General features: G+C 48.3%; 1 protein-coding gene across 6 annotated transcripts in view; it reads right to left on the bottom strand.

Moving 5' to 3' along the window:
• Positions 1 to 23703, bottom strand: part of LOC147665155 (proteasome subunit beta type-7-like) — a 154126-nt gene that overhangs the window by 118430 nt on the left and 11993 nt on the right. Inside the window, exon 2 of one of the 6 annotated variants that reach the window (XM_086949721.1) lies at positions 12770 to 12844. The exons of 3 other annotated variants lie outside the window; for them this stretch is intronic. In XM_086949721.1, coding sequence (XP_086805847.1) covers positions 12770 to 12834 — 65 coding nt within the window. In that variant the 5' untranslated portion in view covers positions 12835 to 12844. Of the gene's footprint in view, positions 1 to 12769; positions 13639 to 23703 lie in introns of those variants that run through there. 2 more of the 6 variants (XM_086949720.1, XM_086949723.1) reach the window with 2 other exon arrangements.

Below are 23703 nucleotides of genomic sequence, written 5' to 3'. Positions count from 1 at the left end.
CTATAATATGGTGGCGGTGCCTTGCAGGCACCGCCATCTATATTATGATGTGGACGGTGTTATGCCTTTCCATGGCGGAGACTCCGCCATGGAAAGGCATGCGGGAATCGCTTTGAGGGCCAGTTGTGGGCCCCGGGGGGGCTGCACTTGGGGGGTACCATGCATTGGCATTCACAAGGTGGCAGGTACCTCGCGATGCTTGTCACGTTGTGCATGCCAATGCACGCCATGCATCTTTTACATTGTGGCGGGGGGTGCTCACAGCACCGCCCGCCACAATGGTGAATATGCGGGATGCGACCGCCATGGTGGGGGTTGAATCCAAATTGGTGGTCCACTTTAAACCATATACTGGGGGCTGATAGGCAAATTAAATGTTCCATTTAGCAAAAAAACAATTTAACAATGTTTACGGGGAGCACAGGTTCTTTCCTACTGGTTAGCCCTGGTAGAGTGCACAGAGTTCAAAAGCCTGCAAAACAGACAGGGCAAAAATCAGGGGGACATTACGCAAAAGATGGTTATCCCCTTGTGATCTGGTCCCATTGTCACCCCCGCCAGGACTGTGCCCCCCTGAAACCTTACCGCTGTCTGGAGCCCCACGCCCAAGCACTTTCAGACAACCTCCTCGGGTCCGAAACATTGCCAGAGCGAAAACCATGACCCACAGTGCCCCGCCCCTCTCTCTATTCCAGGAACCAATCAGCGACCTGCAGCCCCCGGAAGCACTTCGCCGTGACCCCGGAAGTCCCACCCCGGAGGCAGCGACAGAACGAGTGAAAAGCGGAAGCACCATTGAGGACGTCGTCGGAGGATTGTGGCAGGATACTCAGACTGGTGTTGGAGAGCGAGAAGAGGAACAACCCGAAGAAGACGAGTGGTCGGAGGACTGGTGGAGCCCTTGAGGAGGTGGCTGAAGAGCGGCCGTGGCTCACTGGAGAGCTACGGCAGACCGCGTGAGTAGTGTAAACCTCCCCGTGAGCACGCTAGGTGTTCAGTGTATATACTGTATAGATCTCTTACCTTTAGGCACTTATCGCACATTAGAAACACTGTGAATATCGTAAAGCACTCTCACTAGAAAACGCCCTTTTTCCCGTCACCCTCACCCTGACACCCTTGCTATATTCCAGTTCTTTACCCTTCCGTTCATTCCTCCTCCCCGTACCTCCCTCCCTCACTATTCATTCCTTTCCGTCCCACTCACGTCCCGGTGTCGGTGGCGGCGTACGTATTGAGTCCCTGTTCGGACTAACGGTCCCTTCTTTCTCTTATTGCCCTCCGAGGTACCTCCCCAGCAACGGAGACAGAGCCCAGCAGTGGACCCTTCAAGTGGAGGCTAGCCAACCCGGAAGACCTACCCGACCCATCTGGATTCTATTCGACGCTTTTGTTGACTCTTGTATCAATAAAACCCCACTATAGCCCACTACATTCGGCCTCCTTGCCTGATTTTCCGGCCTGCGACACCCCCACGACCACATCTGGTGTCAGAAGTGGGATCAGCTGGAAGCATGGAGGCCGTCATGAAGAGAATGGCCGACTCCCAAGAGCAACTCGGGAAGCTAATGGAGCAATTCCTGAAAACAGCAGAGGACGACAGAGGCCAACTACATGACGTCTTGAAGGGCCAAGGAACCGCGCATGACCAAGCCATGGGTAAACTGACTGACGTCTTGGGACAACCCCGGGCCATGGCCTCTCTCCCATCCGTTGTGTTGCAGAAATATGTCCCGGGGGAAGACCCGGACTACTTCTTTACAAATTTTGAGAGGTTGGCTCAAGCCGCGAACTGGCCTGTGGATCGGTGGGGCCAATATCTTGGACCCCTTCTTACAGGGGACCTGCAGGCGGCATACCAACAAGCCAACATCCAAGGCAACAACCCATATGCCGACATCAAGAAATGCATTCTAGAGCATCTGGGGGTGGACGACGACACCTACAGGATGAAGCTAAGACAAGCCAAGGAAGGGCACCAAGAAAACCCTCGTGCTCTATCCTTCCGCATCAAAGACCTCGCCAACCGGTGGCTTAGACCGGAAGCCTCCACAAAAGACGAGATCCTAGAGAAAATCTATCTTGAATAATTCCTGAACTCCTTACATCCCGCCACCCAGAGATGGGTCCGTCAACATACCAGACTCAATATGGAGACGGCCGTAGAAATAGCCTGCGCTTATGGCCGTGCCCAAGAGCTGCAACGTGGTAAGGAGGAAAACCCACACAGACCGCATAACCCCACCACCAACCGTCCTCCCCGACCATTGCTCTCCAGGAGACCAGACCCTGCTCCTCTCTTGCCATCTCCAATCCTGTATCGTCCACCCAATCCAGGACCCCAGTGCTACCATTGTGGAAACTTTGGACACATAGCCCGCATGTGCCCCCAGAAGGAGGTCCCCATGGAAATCGGACTGGTCCGGAACTACGTTTGCAACACGCCGGGGGCTGTTCCCCCTCCGTTTCATTGCCCCGTGTCCATTGACGGACAGGAAGTACTAGCCCTCGCTGACACTGGGTGTCGACAAAGCGTCCTCCGCCCTCAGGACTTGGCACTTCCCCAGAGTTCGCCAACAGGAGTTGTGGCCATCCAGTGCGTCCATGGCGATACGAAACGTTACCCCACCACGCAAGTTTGGGTACAACACCCAAAGGTGTGGTACCCAAACCCGAGGTGTTGAATCCTACGATCAACAAAATAGTTAATTCCTCACTCCTCACAGGGTCTGTCCCCAGCCGTTGGAAGAAGGGAATTGTCAAACCCCTTATGAAAAAGGCCAATAAATCCCCGACAGATCTGACCAACCTTCGCCCGATTTCACTACTCCCTGCCCTGGGAAATATAACGGAGCAACTAGTCTACAGAGAGTTAAAACGCCACCTGGAAGAAAACAACATTCTCCACCCCAAACAATCGGGTTTCCGTCCAAATCACTCGACAGAAACCGCTCTGATAGAGCTATCAGATACCATCAAATTATTACAAGATCAGAGGAAAAATTCAATTCTTATCCTCCTTGACTTAACGGCGGCGTTTGACACCATTTCCCATTCCATCCTGATCAGTAGACTGATGGATATTGGCGTTACCGACACTGTTTTAGCCTGGATTAAGTCGTTCCTCACCGACCGCTCACAAACTGTAGCCCTTGGTCCCTTCCACTCGAAAGAGAAGATGGTCTTGTCTGGTGTACCACAGGGGTCCATCCTAAGTCCCCTCCTTTTCAACATTTATCTCATCCCACTCCTTTCCCTGATCGATTCCTTTGGTATACCAGTCACCTCGTACGCCGATGACACTCAACTCATCGTGCCTTTAGATGACAATTCCACTGATGCCGAGCTCAACCTTAAACTCTGTCTAACTGAAGTCTTCCGCTGGATGGATCGCAACCATTTAAAATGCAATTCCAGCAAAACTGAGATCCTTCCAATTGGAAAAAACGCGTCTTTCTGCCCAGCCCTCTGGTGGCCAGATGACTCAGCTCCTCCCCCCCAGACTGTCACATCCGCCAGAAACCTTGGCGTTATCTTTGACTCCGACCTCTCTTTTGACATACATGCCAGAACGGTAGCTGGCAAATGCTTTGGAATAATCAAATCACTTAGAAAATTCTTCCACTTCCTTCCTACCGACGCCAGAAAAACTGTGACAGTAGCGCTCATAATCTCCCGCCTAGATTATTGCAACGGCCTTCTGGCAGGGGCAAAAAAGAACACGCTATCAAAACTTCAAAGTGTGCTTCACTCTGCCGCACGATTGGTACTCAGGCTACCTCGCAGATCCTCTATCTCTGCAGCTCTCCGTTCGCTACACTGGCTGCCTCTCCATAAGAGAATTCTTTTTAAAATACTGATCACTGCCTTCCGTGCCTTCAACAAAACCGGCCCTAAGTACCTCTCCAGACGTTTTCCCCACTACACCCCCAGCCGTTCGCTCCGCTCGTCTCTTGACAATCTCATCCTCCCTGCCAAATATAACCTAAAGACTAAGGGCGGCAAAACCCTAGGATCTCTGGCCACTAAAGCATGGAACAGCTTGCCCAAAACTCTCCGACAACAGACGCTTGAAAAACCCTTCAGAAAGCTTTTAAAGACCTGGATTTTCAACCTCTCTGATGATTACGCCAAAGCGGCCATCAAAACCCCCCTTCAACCTCAGGATTGATCACTCAGGATCTTTAGCGCCAAGATGCTCCCTACGGAGCGAACGCCGCGCTCTACAAATATCCTCACAAATATCACAAATATCACACCCCGGTGATCCGGGAACCAACCTCACGGTCGGTCTTGTGCCGGCATTGCCCGAGCAAGCCATCCTGGGAAGCGATTATCCCGGACTTCCTACTCTTCTCCGGGACACTACAGACTCCCTGACCCAATGGTGGAAAGAAGCCCCTTACCCACAGGGTCCGTCCTCCACTCCTAAAGAACCTAAACCCCACAAAACCAAAAGCCAGAAACGACAGGAGAAGAATCGCCCTACCTTTGCCTATCCCGTGAATGTGGATGAACCTCCCTGGCAAACCGACCAAGAGTTCCGAGCAGCTCAACAGGAGGACCCGCTGTTACAAGAAGCATGGGGAAGGGCCCTAGATCACGAGGACCCCACACAAGTAGGTCCTTATTTCTTCAAGAAAAGGGGGTTGTTATACAGAAAAGGAGGCCTGTTACAAAACCCACAATTGCTGATTCCAGGTCCCTTCCAAGATAAGGTCCTCTTTCTAGCCCATAGCCACCTGTTAGGGGGTCATTTTGGGGACGAAAAGACCAGTCAGACCGTCCTTGAAAAATTCTATTGCCAGGAGTCCATCAGCGCATCAAAACCTATTGCAGAGAATGCGCCGTTTGCCAAAAACATAGCCGATACCGACCCCCTAAGGTACCTCTACAACCTCTTCCTCTCATTGACATCCCCTTCAGTCGGTTGGGGATGGACATAATAGGGCCCCTATTACCCTCCCGAACTGGATGCCGTTACGCCCTTGTCATTGTGGACTATGCCACCCGCTTCCCTGAAGCCTTTCCGTTACGTCAGCCCACAGCCCAGAACATAGCCAAGGCTCTAATCACACTATTTTCCCGAGTAGGGTTTCCCCGGGAAATCCTCACGGATCAGGGTACCCCATTCGTCTCCTCGCTGCTCAAACAGGTTTGCTCTAGGCTAGGAATAAAACAAATCAGGACTTCGGCCTACCATCCGCAAACGGATGGGCTGGTCGAGCGTTATAACGCCACACTAAAACAGACCCTGAAAAAACTGTTAGGCCTGGAGGCTAAACGGTGGGAGGAAATCCTACCCCTAGCCCTATTTGCCATACGGTGTAAACCCCAGAGCAGTACGGGCTACTCCCCCTATGAGTTGCTGTATGGGAGACCCCCGCGTACCCTGCTGGATGTGGCCCAGGAAGCCTGGGAAGCCGAGCCTGACCGCACACGCCCTTTGCCAGAGTATGTAAACAACCTAAAGACCCATCTAGCTGAGATACGGGAGATAGTGAAACAAAATATGGAGAAGGCACAAGACTCACAGAAACGGCAATATGACAAGGGCACCAAAGCCAGGGTTTTCGCTGTAGGGGACCTAGTCCTCTTGATGATGCCCTCATCCGACCATAAACTCTTGGGCCAGTGGCAAGGGCCCTATGCCATCCAACGACAGGTAACCCCAGTTACTTATGAGATAGAACTAGATCCTACAAGAGGCACAACCCAGATCTATCATGTAAATCTCTTAAAAAAATGGGAGGGACCCCGCCCAGTCTTAATGGGGATCAGACCCCCTTCTTCCTTTCCCTTCGACCCCTGCCTAGATCCTGCTTTGACTCAGGTACAAAGCCAGGCGCTCCAGGCAGCCCTGACCCCCGTGATGAAGGTCTTTTCATCCTGTCCGGGACGGACTACCGTCACCGAACACGCGATTGAAACAGAACCAGGGAAAGTGGTTAGGCTGCGTCCTTATTGAGTCCCAGTGGCTCGGAGAGCAGTTATAAAGAGGGAGACCGAGGACATGTTAAAGATGGGGATCATAGAACCCTCGATCAGTAAATGGAACTCCCCCATTGTCCTGGTGCCAAAACCTGACGGGTCTGTCCGGTTTTGTATAGACTTCCGAGAGGTAAACAAAGTATCTCGATTCGACACATACCCCCTACCTCGAGTAGACGAAATGGTCGAGAGGATAGGGAAAGCCAAATATATTTCAACCCGTGATCTCTGCAAGGGATACTGGCAGATCCCTCTCCGAGAACAAGACAAGAAGAAGACTACCTTCTCTACCCCTGAGGGTTTATTTCAGTTCATTGTCATGCCCTTTGGGCTACACAGTGCCCCTGCTACCTTCCAACGAGCCATGAATCATGTACTACGTCCACACACACCCATATGCGGGCGCCTATTTGGACGACATAGTCATCTACAGTGACAGTTGGGAACAACACCTGGTCCATTTGCATGATGTCGTCTCCTCCCTGGGCTCCTTTGGGTTTTCCATAAATCCCGCCAAAACCACCCTGGCCGCCCAAACCGTCCAATACCTCGGTTTCCTTTAGGGCGAAGGTCTGATCAGACCCCAGAAATCCAAAACCAACGCCATTGAGACCCTGCCCTTTCCCCGGACAAAGAAAGATCTCCGAGCTTTTCTCGGGCTCCTGGGTTATTATAGAAGATTTGTTCTCAACTTCTCTCAAAGAGCCGCCCCTCTTACTGATCTGTTAAAGAAAGCCACCCACACAGAGCTCGCCCTAAAACATCCCAGTCCCCTGGTATGGCAGGCATTCACCGACCTGAAGGGCGCCCTAACCTCCAGTCCTGTCCTAGTAAGCCCTGATTATTCCCGGCCTTTCATACTCCAAACGGATGCCTCCGATTAGGGTTTGGGAGCCGTCCTGTCACAAGTAGACACACAAGGAAACGAAAACCCAATTTTATATCTCAGTCGAAAACTCTTCCCCCGTGAACTGAACTATGCTGTTGTCGAGAAAGAAGCCCTCGCCATCAAGTGGGCCATCGAAAGCCTGAGATACTATCTGGAGGGTAGAGACTTCACCATTTATACTGACCATGCCCCCTTGGAATGGATGGCCCGGAATAAAGGACATAACGACCGGGTCCTCCGGTGGTTCCTATCTCTCCACCCTTTCGATTCCCTACTCGTCACCGGAAAGGATCCGAGCAAGGCAATGCGGACTTCTTATCCCGTTACCCCAGCTCCCCAGCCCGTACAAGAAGGACAGCTAGGGGAAGGGGATGTGATCTGGTCCCATTGTCACCCCCGCCAGGACTGTGCCCCCCTGAAACCTTACCGCTGTCTGGAGCCCCACGACCAAGCACTTTCAGACAACCTCCTCGGGTCCGAAACATTCCTAGAGCGAAAACCATGACCCACAGTGCCCCGCCCCTCTCTCTATTCCAGGAACCAATCAGCGACCTGCAGCCCCCGGAAGCACTTCGCCGTGACCCCGGAAGTCCCACCCCGGAGGCAGCGACAGAACGAGTGAAAAGCGGAAGCACCATTGAGGACGTCGTCGGAGGATTGTGGCAGGATACTCAGACTGGTGTTGGAGAGCGAGAAGAGGAACAACCCGAAGAAGACGAGTGGTCGGAGGACTGGTGGAGCTCTTGAGGAGGTGGCTGAAGAGCGGCCGTGGCTCACTGGAGAGCTACGGCGGACCGCGTGAGCAGCGTAAACCTCCGCGTGACCACGCTAGGTGCTCAGTGTATATACTGTATAGATCTCTTACCTTTAGGCACTTATCGCACATTAGAAACACTGTGAATATCGTAAAGCACTCTCACTAGAAAACGCCCTTTTTCCCGTCACCCTCACCCTGACACCCTTGCTATATTCCAGTTCTTTACCCTTCCGTTCATTCCTACGGGGGTACCTCCCTCGTACGGGGGTACCTCCCTCCCTCACTATTCATTCCTTTCCCTCCCACTCACGTCCCGGTGTCGGTGGCGGCGTACGTATTGAGTCCCTGTTCGGACTAACGGTCCCTTCTTTCTCTTATTGCCCTCCGAGGTACCTCCCCAGCAACGGAGACAGAGCCTAGCAGTTGACCCTTCAAGCGGAGGCTAGCCAACCCGGAAGACTTACCCGACCCATCTGGATTCTATTCTACGCTTTTGTTGACTCTTGTATCAATAAAACCCCACTATAGCCCACTACATTCGGCCTCCTTGTCTGATTTTCGGGCCCGCGACACCCCCACGACCACACCCCTACAGTCAGGTAGATCGTCTCCATGCACCAATCCAATTTTCCATACCTCCTGCAAATCCAATAATATTAGTATCATGCTGGGTGTAACTAGTGTAATTTGCTGTAGCAAAATTATAGCAAAATTGTGCACGATTATGCAAGAAGGATAACCCTGTATTTAGCACTATTTTCTCAGCACAAAATTCACTCTCATGTCCATAATGGAGCTGAGGATGCTTTTTTGCTCTAAGAGACTAGTGCTAAATACAACAGAACAAGAACAGCAGCAGCCAGCTGCCACTCGCATTCTGTTCCTATGTTCTTGCATTAAGCATTTTTGCCCCAAATTATTCAAAATTATATGAGTGATGGTAATTGTGTCATGTTCAGTCATTTTACATCAGAAAAGTAACACAATACTACAGACATTACTCTGATTACTCCAGCATAATTAAAATGTAGCCCAGGTATAGTTAGCATGTAAGTATGAATGTAAATCTTGGGAATATGGGGAAGCCCTTAAGTGAAGCAACTCTAACAGATGCTGAGATTTTGAAGTCGGTCTCTCTGAATTTCTGCTTTGGTGTAAATCAGGACATAGCAAGCTTCATTCCCAGGATGTACTTGGTTAGACTGAATCCAGTCTAGCTTGGTCTTATGAGGTAACCTGAACAATATTTTTGCATTTGTCACCCCGAGTGGGATGGGTATGCTCAGACGTGAGTCCCAGGCACTCCACACCACTGGAGTCAAGCTATCCAGGCTGAAGATGGCTGAGAGCCAGAAACCGGTCCTAGGATGCTTGATTTCGGTCCAGGAAAGACATGGCTTGGCAGTTCGGGTTGGACTGTTCCCATGAGGCACAGGGTCGAGGCTGATTTGCATATGGCCATGTCTGAACTGGGGTGGTGTAGAGTGCAAAGAAACTATGGATTTAGGCCCAGATCTCTGTACTGGGATGAATGTATGACATTGTTCTGCATTCTGTTCATCAACTGTTATTTTTGTAAGCTTAACAATATTCTGAGCAAGCTACACGCTTTGAGAGATTCCCTGTAAAGGCCTCTGCAGTGGAGGCCAAGGTGCACATAAATATGGCCCTGCTGCTTCTAGGATTGCCCTTTCTTTTGGCCCTTCAAGGTGAGTAAAAAATCCGTTCAACACATATGTAAGAATACGTTTTCAGGCTTAGCAATGGTCATTGATCATGAGAACTGTCCTTTTAGTTGAACCAAAACAAGGTATCTGTAGGCTGGTAATTTGGCAACTCCTTGACTATTCATACACCACTGCCCTGCTTTCTTGACCTTTCTGCCAAATACTAAAACATCTGTGTTTGTTGTTTTTTAGTGCTGACTTGTTTTTACTGTATATAAGGAGGGCACTTGATTGATGACGCAGGCTGATACTAATTCTTTTCAGTATGATTGTGTCCACTGCGTACTGTAATATTGGTGTCAAGTTCCATTCCCTTTTTGGCGTTCGAGATCTAGAATAGCCAAAGAAACCCAGAAGTCTGCTCTGTAGAGGCTGAACAGGAGATGGGTGTGCTCACTGCCATGTTGCACCCCCTTTGTTAATATGGATCCTGGAGGATAAAGTGGAGACGCTGCTAAGCTTTATTTGAACCAAGGATCTAACATAAAGCTGCTAGACAGGTTCTAACAATATGGAAGACTCCAGTTATCGCATTTAATCCACAATACGTTCCTATCAACTCCAACAAATGTCCTTTCGACGTCCATGAAGCACGCATACAGTAGTTCCCCAGCATTAAAATATTTGCAACCATAGGCAGTGTTAAAATTTACTCTGATGTAATGTTGGGCGGTTCCTTCTACATTTGCACGTACACTATAAATCCAATGTGATGGAAAGGATTATGGTGAGTTTGGAGTAAAAATAGCATTATAATTAAGGATCCCTGTTTTTATGGATTTTTACTGATAAATACAGACAGAAAACAATATGTTTTCTGTTAGCATTTATTTTTAGAAGTGGATAAATACAGAAAATTGTGCTTCTTTTAAGTTACTTTCAGAGCTGTCTTTCATGAACTGTAGCCTAACAGCTGAGCAGATGGACAGCACGGGAAATTAAAAAACAGGATGAAATTTCTTTAAATAATGGCAGATGTCAACGTACATTTATGGTATAATGTTAATATTTAGTGGATATATTGTTACGTAATATTAGTCAGTTTAAATACCTAAATCACGACAGACATCAAAGTATGAGCGCGTGTCTTATCAGCTAAATAAATATGAAATTTGCAGTTTTACAACTACATTTATACACAAAACACAAAATAAATATGGATAAATACAGAAGGAAATGTTAAAAAAATAAATACCATAAAACCAGGGGCCTTAATTATAATGCAGTGGTGGAAACACTTGAATAAATCCCACTAGGGCAGCATTTGTTTTACGTCTTTCTCTCTTTTATGTTCCTCTCAGGTGTTGGTCGAGCATACATTACTCTGAATGCCTCAGTTCTATCTTCCTCATTACAGTGTTTAGTAAACAACCACTCTCCAAGTTGATGGTTCACTTTAAGCTTGGTATGTTCAAATTCACAACACTTCTGAGCCTATACCTTCAGGCAGTGCCAGCCTTTGCCATGGGCGAGCGGGGCCCAACGAAGGGGTGCTCAAACTGATCGATCAACACAAAAGGGGGCCTTCTATTGTTGCCTCATTTCACTCATTTGCAACAGTGAGGCTGGGTAGGTCAAACCCTCCGAAAGCCTGCATCAACACCACCAGGCAAGCCCTGACCTGGAACCCTCAAGGGAGAAGGAAAAGAGGAAGGCCAAGCAACACCTGGCGCTGAGTCCTCAGGGCTGACTGCAAGGAGATGGATTTCACCTGGAGTCGGATTGAAAGAAAAGACCAGGCCAGAGATGGCTGGAGAGTCCTGGCCAATAACTCAGGAGTGGGAAGTAGGCAGGGCTGGACTGGCCGTATCAGGGACCGTGCGTAAGAGAGACGAGAGAGAGAGAGAGAGATTCATTTCCTTCATATAACCTGTACCCTGCTTCCCTCAGCTTGATTTGAATGGGACATTACAAGATGGAGGTAAGTGAAAGCAGGGCTTTAAGTGGGCCGGGTCTCACCGGGTCTGAGCACCAGCAGTTTTTTTTTAAGGATGCCCGAAACGGGTCTCTAACGGGTCTCTGTTTACATAATTTAGGGTGCATTGCATCATAGGGAGAGTCTCACACACTAAAGTTGGCGCGTGGCCCAAAAAACACACGCTTGAACTATGGCACCAAAATAGGGCGAAAAAGCACTGGTTATAAGAGTTTATAATTGATGATGCTAACATGGGGCAGAAGAAATTGTTTTGGGGGGGGAAGGGGTGGGTCAGTGTGCAACCTCATAAATCATGGAGGGGGCCTCGAATCGACCAGGGAGGGTCACTCGTTTTCAGAGGCACGGGTCAAGTCGGTACCAGGGCCCTCCCCGTCCCCGCCCTGGTTTCTCACGAGCATCCCTTAGGACACTCCGGTGAGTGGTCTGAACCCTCCAACCCTCACCGGAGAGGGTCTTGTTCCTGAGGTGGAGCCCTCCCTCGGGCCATGGTGGAGGTCACTCACTCCTAAGGCCGGAGGCAGCCACCATTTGAGGACGTAAAACTACTCAGTCCTGTCCAGCTACACTCGTTGCTCCCTGATTCTCGCCTCCTCCTCAACCCCTTCCCCGCCTCTCATTCTGCCTCTTCCCTTTTCTTCACTCCCTTCTCCCTCAGAACGTCAACACCCCCACCCCCTATTGATCTCCATCGCCCCTTAACACCCAGCACATTCTATTACCCTATTTTATGTAACTCATGTTTTAATTTACATTGTTTGACTTTATTGTAATTGTTTACCTATCTTGTAAAGCGCTCTGATACCCCCGGGTCCAGTAGCGCTATATACAGGGCCGGCGCTAGGCATGGGTAGTGTGGGTAGCTGCCCAGGGCCCCATAGTCAGCCCTCCAACTAGCGGCCCCCCAATGCGACAGAGTCAAACCAGGCATGAAAGGTGACACCTCCAAAGTACCCCACCTTAGGAGGCCCACCTCCCCTGGCCTCATTGCTATGGTGTAGCAAAGTGAACCCGAAGGGAGGGGCCCCCATTCTCAGTTGCAAGATGACACATTCCTCGGGTTTATCTGCCAATTAGGCTCTACCCACACAGAGGCACCGCAGATGGCTATTGCCTCTCTGGAGATAAGCAACCCTCACACCTTCAGCCCTTTGTGAGCTGTTAAGAAGTGTTTGTAGGTGGCTGAGAGTCAGGGGCTGTGGATTCAGGAGCAGGGGCATCTATCCAGATGCAAATAGCCCTGAATGTGTCCCCTCTATGCATTTTAGATGGGCGTCGCACATTCCCTTTCTGCCCAGGGCCCCGACAATCCTAGAACCGGCTCCGGCTATATAAAACCTTGGAAATAAATAAATAAATACTAGGGGTCTCACCTGAGGCAGTTATCGAAGCTGAAATCCTAGAAACGGCTCCGGCTATATAAAACCTTGGAAATAAATAAATAAATAAATAAATACTAGTGGTCTCACCTGAGGCAGTTATCGAAGCTGAAGCCACCTGCGGGGAGCGTGAGTGAGACCCCTCTGGCGAGCATGGTGGGCGCGCTCGAGCCTCCGGCCACCAGATTCACGAACTGGACAAGTCGAGACCCGGGTTACTTGGTGCCTTCAGTGATGTCTTGTCGTGTTCCCCTCTCTACCCTGATCTGTCTTCCACTTTCTCTTCCTAATGTTTCCCTCTCACTCTCTGCCAGATGTCTATTCTTATACTCTGTCGGCTTGTCTTTTCTCCGCTTTTCTCTGTCTCACTCCTAGTATCTCATTTGGCTAATCTTAGTTACCTTTCACCTGTCTCTCTTGGTTAGTCTCACGCCAGTCTACGTCAGTGTCTGCACAGAGTTCTCCCTTCGTCTCTCTCTTCCCTTATCATTCTTTTCTTAAATGTGTCTCTTCTCCGTCTTGAGTTTGTCTCTCTTTTTTAGCTTTTCCGTAGGCTCCTGTTTATCTCTCTCTCTTCCTCTGTCTCTTCCCTTGTTCTCTGGGTCGGTCTCCCTTCGGCTGTCTCTTCGCTTTCTCTTTCTTCACCTGGTCTCTGGCTTTCCTCACTCTGCTTGCACTAGCCTCTTTCTGTCAGCCTCTTTCTTGTGAGGATTTGTCTCTTCTTCTTGCCTCTTCCCTTGGCCGGTCTCTCTCCGCCTGTCTCTTCACCTTCTCTTCTTCACCTGGTGTCTCTATGTCTTTCCTCAGCCTCCGCGCGCTAGCCTGTCTCTATCAGCCTCTTCTGAGGCTGTGTCTCTCCCTCTTGTCTCTTCCCTTGATCTCTCGCTCTCTCTCCGTCTGTCTCTTCCCCTGGTCTCTCCTCACTCTCTATTTTTCGTGTCTCTGCTTCCTTTGGCGTCGTCTGCAGCCTCTCCGCTCTCCCCCCACTTCTGCGTTGTCTCTTTCACTTTCGGTTTGAAGTCACACGTCTGTTTGGATCAGCTCCAGGGCCCTGCCCGTCCAAAGGGGATTTTTATTCTGCCTTGTTAATCTAACAGGGCAGGTCGCCCGTCCTATCCCTCACACCCCCACGGTCTGAACTCTTCAGGTCAGGCTGCGGTGTGCCCTCTCTCCCCTCACACCTCTTCGTTAGTGGCCTCATGTATTTATTGCATTGCTTAATTTGTAAAATATTAAGGCAGGTCCACTAATTTTTTTAGGAGGCCACACCCGCCTCAACTACTACCTCTACTGGCTCCACCCACCTTTAATGGCTCCACCCACATCCACAAGCCTCAACACATCAGAGCCACCTCCTCACTTCTTGAGTTCTGCAAGAAGCTGAAGACCTAGCTCTTCGTATAAGCACCTTCGGGACCTCATACCTACACACCCCAAGCACCTGCTTTCTTTTTCCAAAACTAAATCAAACAGGGTTCTTCCTGTCATGGAGTGAGGCGCGAACCTATAATTCTTGATCCTATTCGAATTCTCAGTCATCCAACATTTATGATTGGCTAATGCTCTTTGAATGGATTCCTTTAGGACACGGTTGTACCTTTCAACCATTCCATTGGCCTCTGGATGATGAAGGGCCGTCCTCCAATGTGTGATGCCTCTCACTCAAGTACTTTTCCATCTCTCTAGAGCCAAATTGCACACCAATAGTGGAGAGAATATTTAATGGCAAGCCTTCTCTCTCGAAAATATTTTCCAGAAAGTTTATCATGTCTTTTGTTTCAATAGTTTGCTATACCGATCTCCGGCCACCTAGAGTACATGTCCAGTAGGACAATGACATACTTGTCCACATTTGAAATTTTAATGGGACCCAAAATATCAATGGCCACCTTTTCCCAGGCATCTTTGGGCAACCTTCCTAAATTCATAGCTTGCACCCTGGATTTCAATGCTTTGTCACACTTACTGCACTCTACACACTCTCTGACACTTCGCTCAGTATAGATATCCATGCCTGGCCACCATTATATTTGTCTAAAAATGTCTTTTGTCTTCGAAATTCCTGGATGCTTGTACCATGAAGTAGTAACCCATCATGGACTGCAAGTTCGGACTCAATTTTCACAAAAGGTTTTATCGCTTCATCAGCTTTGACTCATCTACTCCAACCAAACTTCACTCCCTTGATCACAGTTTGTAACGTAGCATCACTAGCCACCTCCTGAAGCCATTCATCCTCTTTGTTCACACCATCATTGATGAGACACACTACATACTCATCTTCGTCTGACAAATCACAATCCTCCACAGCTCTTTCATTCAACTCACTTTTGTCCACCAAGCGTTAACAACAATCGGCCAAATTATTACTTGCATCCGGCACATATTCCACATAAAAGTCAAATTCTTGGAGAGCAACCACCCATTTCTTTATCCTAGAGGAGATATTTTGCAACCCTTTCTTTTCCAGAATTTCCTTAATGGCTTGTGGTCCGTTTCATCCAAAAACGTTCCTCTCCACACAAACTTCTACAACTTCCTGATAGCCCAGAGTACAGCCAACGCCTCCTTTTCCATCACAGAATAATTAAGTTTGGATCCTTTAAGACACCTTGATATGAACAGGATGGTTTTCTCCACCGCTTCCTGCCTTTGTAAGAGCACAGCACCCAACCCTGTTGAACTTGCATCAGCCATTACAATGGTATCCTGATCTTGTTCAAAGATTTTCAGAGACTGCATGTAATATGTAATACTTCAACACCTCAAACTCCTTCCCTCACTCCTCACTCCATTTGAAATTGGCACTTTTTTAACAACTGCCTCAAATTATAAGTTTTACCTGCAAATTTAGGAATGAATTTGCAGTAAAACTCAGAAATCCCCAGAAATGTCACAACGTCATCCTTATTTTCTGGTGAGGGCATCCTGGTGATGGTATCAACAAGTTCATTTCTAAGTTCAATGCCAGAAGCTGTGATTGTATGCCCCAAATAATCAATCACTGCCAGATTGAATTTACATTTCTATGCATTTAAGGTAAGACCAAATTCACTCCACTTTCGCAGTACCTTCCTCACACATTCATTGTGTTCTTCTAAGCTCTCACTAAAGACTAAAATGTCATCTTGGTAAATCTCACACCATCCATACTCCCAAACATATTTTCCATCATACTCTGAAAAACGTCTGCCACTGAAATGAGTCTGCACTGGCTCCCTGTTTCCAAACGCTGCACTTTCAAACTGGCATGCACTACCTTTAAGGCCCTATCGGATGCAGCTCCTAGGTTTATCTCTTTAGCCTTGTCCCGTCACATTCCTTCCAGAGCTCTTCGCTCAGCTTCATTAAACCTCCTGGAGGTTCCAAGATTTAAAAGGAAAAAGCATGGAGGTCTGAGTTTTTCCGTACTGGCTCCCTCCACCTGGAACGCCCTACCTTCCTCTCTCCGCCTCTGTCCATCGTACGACTGCTTTCGTACACTTCTAAAAACCTTGCTCTTTCAAGCTGCCTATGATTAATTCCTCACCCTGATCAACGCTATATGTTCACCCTTGACCATCGCCATATGTCAACGCAATATGTCAATGAGCGCCAAGAAACCGCTGGTGTTAGTGCGCGTAATAAATAATTTTAATAGAATTTAATAGAATAGAAAGGGCATCCTCAAAGATTTGAAGGTACCATATGGGGTATTAAATGCTGTGAGTCTGGATATAATCTCACCTGATGATAGGCAAAGGTAAGATTTATTAAAGAAAAATATCTGGCTCCACTCAGTAAGGTAAGCATTTCTGAAATCTTAGGTAAAGGATAATGAACTAGTGAGAGAAAGTTATAGCTAGAAATTGTTCTTAGACAAATTCTATCCTAAAGAACACCCTTTTATGTCTAATATATAGACATATATAAGACAAGCACTCTACAATACAACGATAGGCAGAAAACACTTATATTGAGCAGTATATTTATTTATTTTTTAAAACAATTATTTTTTCCTTTTTTTCACATTTTATAGAGTTCATATTTGAGTAGATTAAACAATGATTTGATTGTGTATTTGGAAATCTGATTAATTATTACATGTAAATAAATTCATACACAGACATAAATATATACAAATCCTTTGTGATAGACGAGAAACGTTGACTCGGGCAGTGCAGCAGATGTGCTGGGGGTCGCGTAACTAGTTATGCCCACGGGAGTCAACCATTCGGTGGCCTCCACTCCTTCAATTATGACACCAGATTTCAACTTCTGCAATTCCTCCAACATTTTGTCCTTCACCCTGATCGGAACCCCTCTGACTTTCCCAACCACCAGAACTGCATTATCCTTTAGTATGATTTTATGCCCATACCCTTATAGACATTCCAACCATCCACTAAAAATGTCAAACTCCATTTCATAATTAGGAGCTGAGAAATCACCTGACAAGAGCTTGCTGTCGCCACCACGCTTTAGGCTGCTAAGACAAATCACCGGAGTATCATTGGGATCTAGGAATACATTAAGGTCCTTCTGATGCTTTCAACTTATTAAAGAGTCCCCTCTATCAGGGACAAACACTTTCCCACACACACACACCTGTCCTTGAAAATGATGCTGCCATCAAAATAGCATATTTACAACAAGGGGTGGTGAGGGACAGAGTCTCTGAATTAAGCAGAAAGCTCTCACCCAGTCAAGAGATCAGGGCTAGATCCAACACCGTTTTTTAGCTCACTGCACCATCCCAGTTTCAGAACCTGGCTGTATGCAAATTAGTCTGTTCCTGTCCCAGTGCATGATGGGAACAGGGCAAACCAAACTACAAAAGCCAATTCTTACACTGGGAAGGAAACAAGCTCCCGGGGACCGGTTTCTGGCATTGCAGCCTTCTTCGGCCCGGTTTGCTTGAATCCTGATGGTGCAACGAGCAAGGGTCTCACATCTGAGAATACCCTTCCACGCTTAGGGTGGACAAAAATATTTACAACATTCTGAATCGCCATCAAAATAGCAGCAAACTTTATTGGTTCTCCTCCATATCCCTTAGGCTGAATATCAGGTTTGTGCAACACCACTTTATCGGTTAAGCTTTCCAGATACACCTCATTAGTAATTAATGTGATCTTGGTTCCCGAATCAAATAGTATGGGAAGCAGCATTCCTTCAAAAGAACAGTTTCAATGGGACCATTTTCTCTAAATTCCGAAACATGTAAAATAATTATCTCCTCAGCTTTATCTACCACACCACACGTGACTTCACGAAAGTTCTGTTTAACACCCCCACTTCTACAACACTTGGATACATGACCTTTATGACTCCACTTCTTATATTTGGTTTTCCAACCTATACATTCTTTGTAACTGGCTACATGAACATATTCACCGCACCTATAACATGTGCCTTGAAATTTTTTATCAGCTTTGTTACCAGAAGTCCCTTTATATTGTGAAGAAGTGCTTGAGCCTTCCTTGCTCTTCATGTCTTTATAAGTCTGTATAACATGCAACGACTCATCTTTATCAACTTCAACATCACTTTTTGTTAGTTCATCAACACATGCATGACTATGCTCACAGGTTTTCGCAATGGTTAAGACTTCAGACAAAAGGGATTATCTTTCTGCCAACACACCTCCTTGGCTTTCTCAATGTTGCAGCCTTACATAAATTGGTCTCTTCAGAACTACTGCCAAAGTTGCACATTGACCTCAACTTCCTTAGGACAGATATATAGGTTCCCTACTTTCTTGCATGCGTCTATAAAAATTATATCTTTCAAAAACTGTTGACACTTTGGGTAAGTAGTGTAAATCCAGTTTTTTTACCCACACTTCAAAGTCATTCAAACCATCTGCTTGATCTATCGTTAACTCCAGTAGATGTTCAAAGACCTCTTGACTCTCCGACCCCAGACAATGGAGTAGTAAGACACACTTTCGCTTGGTTGATAAAGAGGTCCCACACACTCGTCGTAAGGCGCAAACACACCTTTCCATTTTTTCCAGTGCATTGGTGGATCACCTGGTTGCATTAGAAAAAATTGAGCTGGAGTAACATCTTGCATTACGACAGTAGAAAAATAAGTGAGATAAAAAAACTAGCAACAGAAGTGTAAAAAGCAAACAAAATGCAACAGTTTTCAAAACAAAATATAAGAGATGCAAGCAGTACACGAAATGTACAATAAATATTCAATACCAAAGAGAATATTAGCTTGACTCAGTAAAATTGCAGGCCTGAAAGTGATCTTGCTAGATAGACTGTGCACATCAGTGTGTAAACTTAATGCACTTCAATGTGCTCACAGAATATGAAGTTGATAAACTGTGAATATCAGCATAAAAGCTGTATGCAACTCCATGCGACCACAAAGATTAAACCTGTGGCAAGCTGTGCAAATCCGTGTGAGAAAACAAAGCCGGACGATCACAAACCAAGTGGAAAAGGGATTCTCCTTCGAAACTAATGAGCGTATCACTGTTTCCCAATTAAAAATGGCTGCCAAGTATGAGCTCAACTCAAGGTTGAACCAGGACAACACATCCCAGTGGTTCCAATATCTTCAAATCTGTTGTGCTTGCGTCACACTTGCCATCGTGCTTATCCAGCGTCAGCTTCACAAGAAGCCAATGAGCACATCCTGTACTGCAACATGTGTAGCACGAGCTAGCTGTGCGCGTTCCTCCGTCGGCTCGATTTGCTAGGCCTGTGAATCTATTCACAGTTACAGTGTGAAACGGCTGCCATGGCCGGCACCCGCGATGTTTAAAATGTAGCTTTAAAGCTCCCTAAACATGCCATGCTCGCTGTTTTACATACGTTATGGGCACAAGACTAAATGGACAGATCTCACAGTGAAAGTTCCAACAATGGCTCGTAGAAGTAGAGCTGGGCTACCTTTTTCTGGTCAGAAATGCACATAAATGTCGTGAAGAGTTGAGGTGATGAGATTGGTTTCTTTTCCGCTCGTTTTCAATGTAAAGTTGCCCTTACACAGTATCTTGAATCCGTTGGGTGAATAAGTTACATCTTTTCACCCAGCCTCTTCTCTCCAGTTTCGTCTCTCTCTCCTCCTCCAACCTTTTCCGCTTCTCATTCCATTCAGGGAACACCAATGGAGAGTTGGCATTCCATTCTATACCAGGGAGGATAACCCACTGAGCTCTGCCAGTATTACACATGTGTCGGTTTTACCAGGACTGTCAGTGGGGCAAGTGAGGAAGTGAAGTAGTACCAACATTGAAAGGTTCCGTACCGGGCCCTCTGTTGGGATGGGAATGTCTCCTGCATGTTACTGTGAGCTTACACCCCTGCCCCAACTCACCTGAAGTATCTATGGCATTTGTGATTTTTTTGGGGCCCAGGTCGTGCGTGTGTAAAGGTACAGTAAGCACAGAGTGCTGCTGTCCATGTACCAGTCCCATTGTTCTGCCGGGTCTGGTGGTTCAGTGGACTAATGCCTCCACTGCAGGGGCCTGTGTTCAACCTCATGGTCACAGGTTCAAATCCCGGTGGCCCCACTCAGCCTTTCATCCATCTGAGGTCGACAAAATGAGTAAAATTGAGTTGGGTTACAAGAAACGTTTGTTATTCAGCTCCAAGATGCCTACGGGTGAACATGCGCTTTACGTATGTTATGTTATTGTTGATCTCTGATGCGTGACAGGTCATTTTCATGTCCAGAGACACTTGATCTTGTGGCGGGTGACAGTGACAGCCAGTGCCCCAGAGACAAAGGGACAGCACCTGAAACTCTGCAACAACCTCCCAGAAGAGACCTGGTGCTCTGCCTTGGGAAGGAGCCGGCGTTGCCTGCTCAGAGAGGAGTACGGAGAGTACCCCTGCAGGACGGAGTATGCTCGGAGGGGCAGCACCCTACAGCCACTTGGATGAGCAGACTGCCTACTACGAAAGCGGTCCGGATGGGGGGACATCACAGGAGTCTGCCTGGGTGCTGGAGTACGTCTCCCTGCCACCTCCTGCTTCAGCCTGGCTTGCTGTGGAGGAGGCTAATGCACGTGCTCACACCCACCGGGCAGCGATGCTGCAGCAGCTGGTCGAGAGCTGGGATTGGCTCCCTGCACCCCCTGTTTGACGTGGCGCGCTTTTCCAAATGTTTTGGGTATGACTACTACCTGTTGGCACCTGAGACCAGGATGGACGTTGCAGGAGCTGGCCTGTGTACTGGAATGAGTTTCTCCTACCGCCCCCCCCCCCCCCCCAACTCCTACCCCTCGCTGGTCACTGTGTGAGCCTGGTGTGCTCCACCAGTAAAGAGATGTGTGACTGCCTCCCTCGGTCTTCATCGTGCTGTGCCCCCTTTCCACCCAAGAACTGTGATGCGTGCAGACGCTACGTGACTTTGACCTACCTGGGTACCCAACGGACATACACGTGACTTATTAGTGGGCTCTCATCACTGTTGGCGTGTTTGTGTTGGAAACAACTCTTGCCTACCTGCAGTCCATGGAGATGATGCAGCACCAGAGATTGCACACGACCTTTGGAACGCCCGTGCCATCTGCGTCTCCACCAGCAGGGATAGTGCGGCCATTCACATCCAGGGCATCCAATGCTCCACCAGAGAAGGGTAACACTAAATGAACCCGGCCCCAGAGCCAAATGTCTAACCACTAGGAACCCAGGTACCAAGTTCAACACTGACTTCTTGTTCATGGACACAATAATTTACAATTTAATAATAACATAGCCAGCCTGTTGGGGATTCAAAATTGAACAAGCTGATTGCTTTTTGTTCATGTTGGCGCTGCTCTGTTTGATCTAATTACCGTAGCCTGATATTGTTTAGATTTTGATATTGTTCAGATTGCCGGTCCTCGGCTGTGCCCCATTTCGTTTTCTGTTTGGGAAGCCATTTTGTTGTTGTGTCCACTCCTGGCCCGTGTCTCCTCCCCGCTCCCGCCTCCCAGCTGACCCTCCCTCGCCCCTCCCCTTCCACTATCCTCATATGACAGATGCCTTTGCGCGCAGCGTTCACGCGCAGCGGTCGCGCCTGGACCGCGCCCAGCGCCAGACCCTCTGGCCCCCGCAAACCGCCCTCCACCCACATAACGTATGCCGCCTCCACCCTCCTAACCGTCAACCCTGGACGCATCCCACATTGTTGCGTAGCTGCCCCAGGATACACCCACGGACCCTTCCCCTGCCACTCCTGCAAATTTACCAGCATCAAGACCCATACCACATCCACTAACCCCAAACGCAGCTCCGACTCTAACCACCTGAAGTGCCTCCTGCTGAGCACCCGCTCGGTCCACAGACACGCCACCGAACTCTGGGACCTACTCGACACTACATCACCGGACGTCGCCTTCCTTACTGAAACATGGATGAACGCATCATCAACACCCGACATCGCCATAGCCATCCCGGACAATTACAAGATTATCCGGAAAGACCGCACCGTCCAAACAGGAGGAGGCATCGCCATCGTCCATAAGAACACCATCAAAATCACGACCAGCTCCGACGATAACCTTACAACCGCCGAACACCTCCACTTCCAGGTCCACGCCGACCCTAGAACCACACTTAGAGGCACCCTCATCTACAGACCTCCAGGAACCCGTAAACAATTCAGCGACTTCATCAGTCCACATGCCCTCGCCTCCGAGAACTACATTCTATTAGGAGACCTCAACTTCCACCTGGACAAGAAAAACAACAGCAACACCACCACCCTTCTTGACAACCTGGCCAATCTCGGCCTCAATCAACTTGTTGACACCCCCACCCATGTAGCCGGACATACGCTCGACCCAATATTCACCTCCAGCAAACACATCTCCTTCGATCGCACCACAGCTCTCCACTGGACGGACCACAGCTGTGTTCACTTCAGCTACAAAACCACCTCGACCCACAACCCCCCACAACCTATCCCCCGAAGAAAATAGAACAAAATCACCACCGACCAACTCCTCACATCGCTCAACCAAAACCCACCCGCCCTCTCATCGGACCCAAACCAAGCTGCCATCAAATTCAAACAATGGATCACTCACAGCGCTGACGAACTAGCACCCTTGAAAAACGATCTCATCAAACAAGACAGCAAAAAGGCCCCCTGGTTCAACGATGACCTTAAGAAATCCAAAAAGCTATGCCGCACTCTTGAGAAGACATGGAGAAAAAACCCAACCTCCGACAACATGACCACCCTCAAGACAGCCACCCGCAAACACCACCAGCTGATCCGATCCACTAAGAAATCAGCATTCAAGAATCAACTCGACAACAACGCCCATAACAGCAAGGAACTATTCAACATCGTCAAAGAATTCACCAACCCCACCGCAGCCTCAAACGACATCACTCCCTCCCAAGACCTCTGCGATTCGTTATCCTCCTTCTTCTACAACAAAATTGCCGACTTACACAACAGCTTCGAAAACAGTTCCAACAAACAATCCTCTCCACCCCCCTCAGAACCTAAACCGCCCTCTAACAACCTCAGCGCCTGGAACCCAATCACCACTGAAGACACCATCCGCCTCATGAATTCCATCCACTCTGGATCGCCAACCGACCCATGTCCCCACCACATCCTCAACAAAGCAGACTCCAGCATCGCACCCCATCTCCGGGATGTCATCAACTGCTCCTTCATCTCTGCCACCTTTCCAGAAAGCTGGAAACATGCCGAAGTCAGCGCCCTCCTGAAGAAACCCACAGCAGACCCATCTGAACTTAAAAACTACCGCCCTATATCCCTCCTCCCATTCCCGGCCAAAGTCATTGAGAAAGCCGTCAATAGCCAACTCGCCACCTTCCTCGAATCCAACAACTCCCTCGATCCCTCACAGTCCGGCTTTCGAGCCAAACACAGCACCGAAACCGCCCTCATCGCAGCAACAGACGACATCCGAACACTACTGGACAACGGAGAAACAGTGGCCCTCATCCTACTCGACCTCCCTGCCGCCTTCGACACTGTCTGCCACAGTACACTCATACAACGCCTCAGCAACATCGGCATAAAAGGAAAAACCTTGGACTGGATCATCTCGT

Source organism: Lissotriton vulgaris, unplaced genomic scaffold (assembly GCF_964263255.1).
Source record: "Lissotriton vulgaris unplaced genomic scaffold, aLisVul1.2 SCAFFOLD_654, whole genome shotgun sequence".
In the NCBI taxonomy this organism is placed as follows: domain Eukaryota; kingdom Metazoa; phylum Chordata; class Amphibia; order Caudata; family Salamandridae; genus Lissotriton; species Lissotriton vulgaris.
The sequence above is the reverse complement of the archived record's forward strand: the minus strand, read 5'-3'. Positions and strand labels throughout refer to the sequence as shown.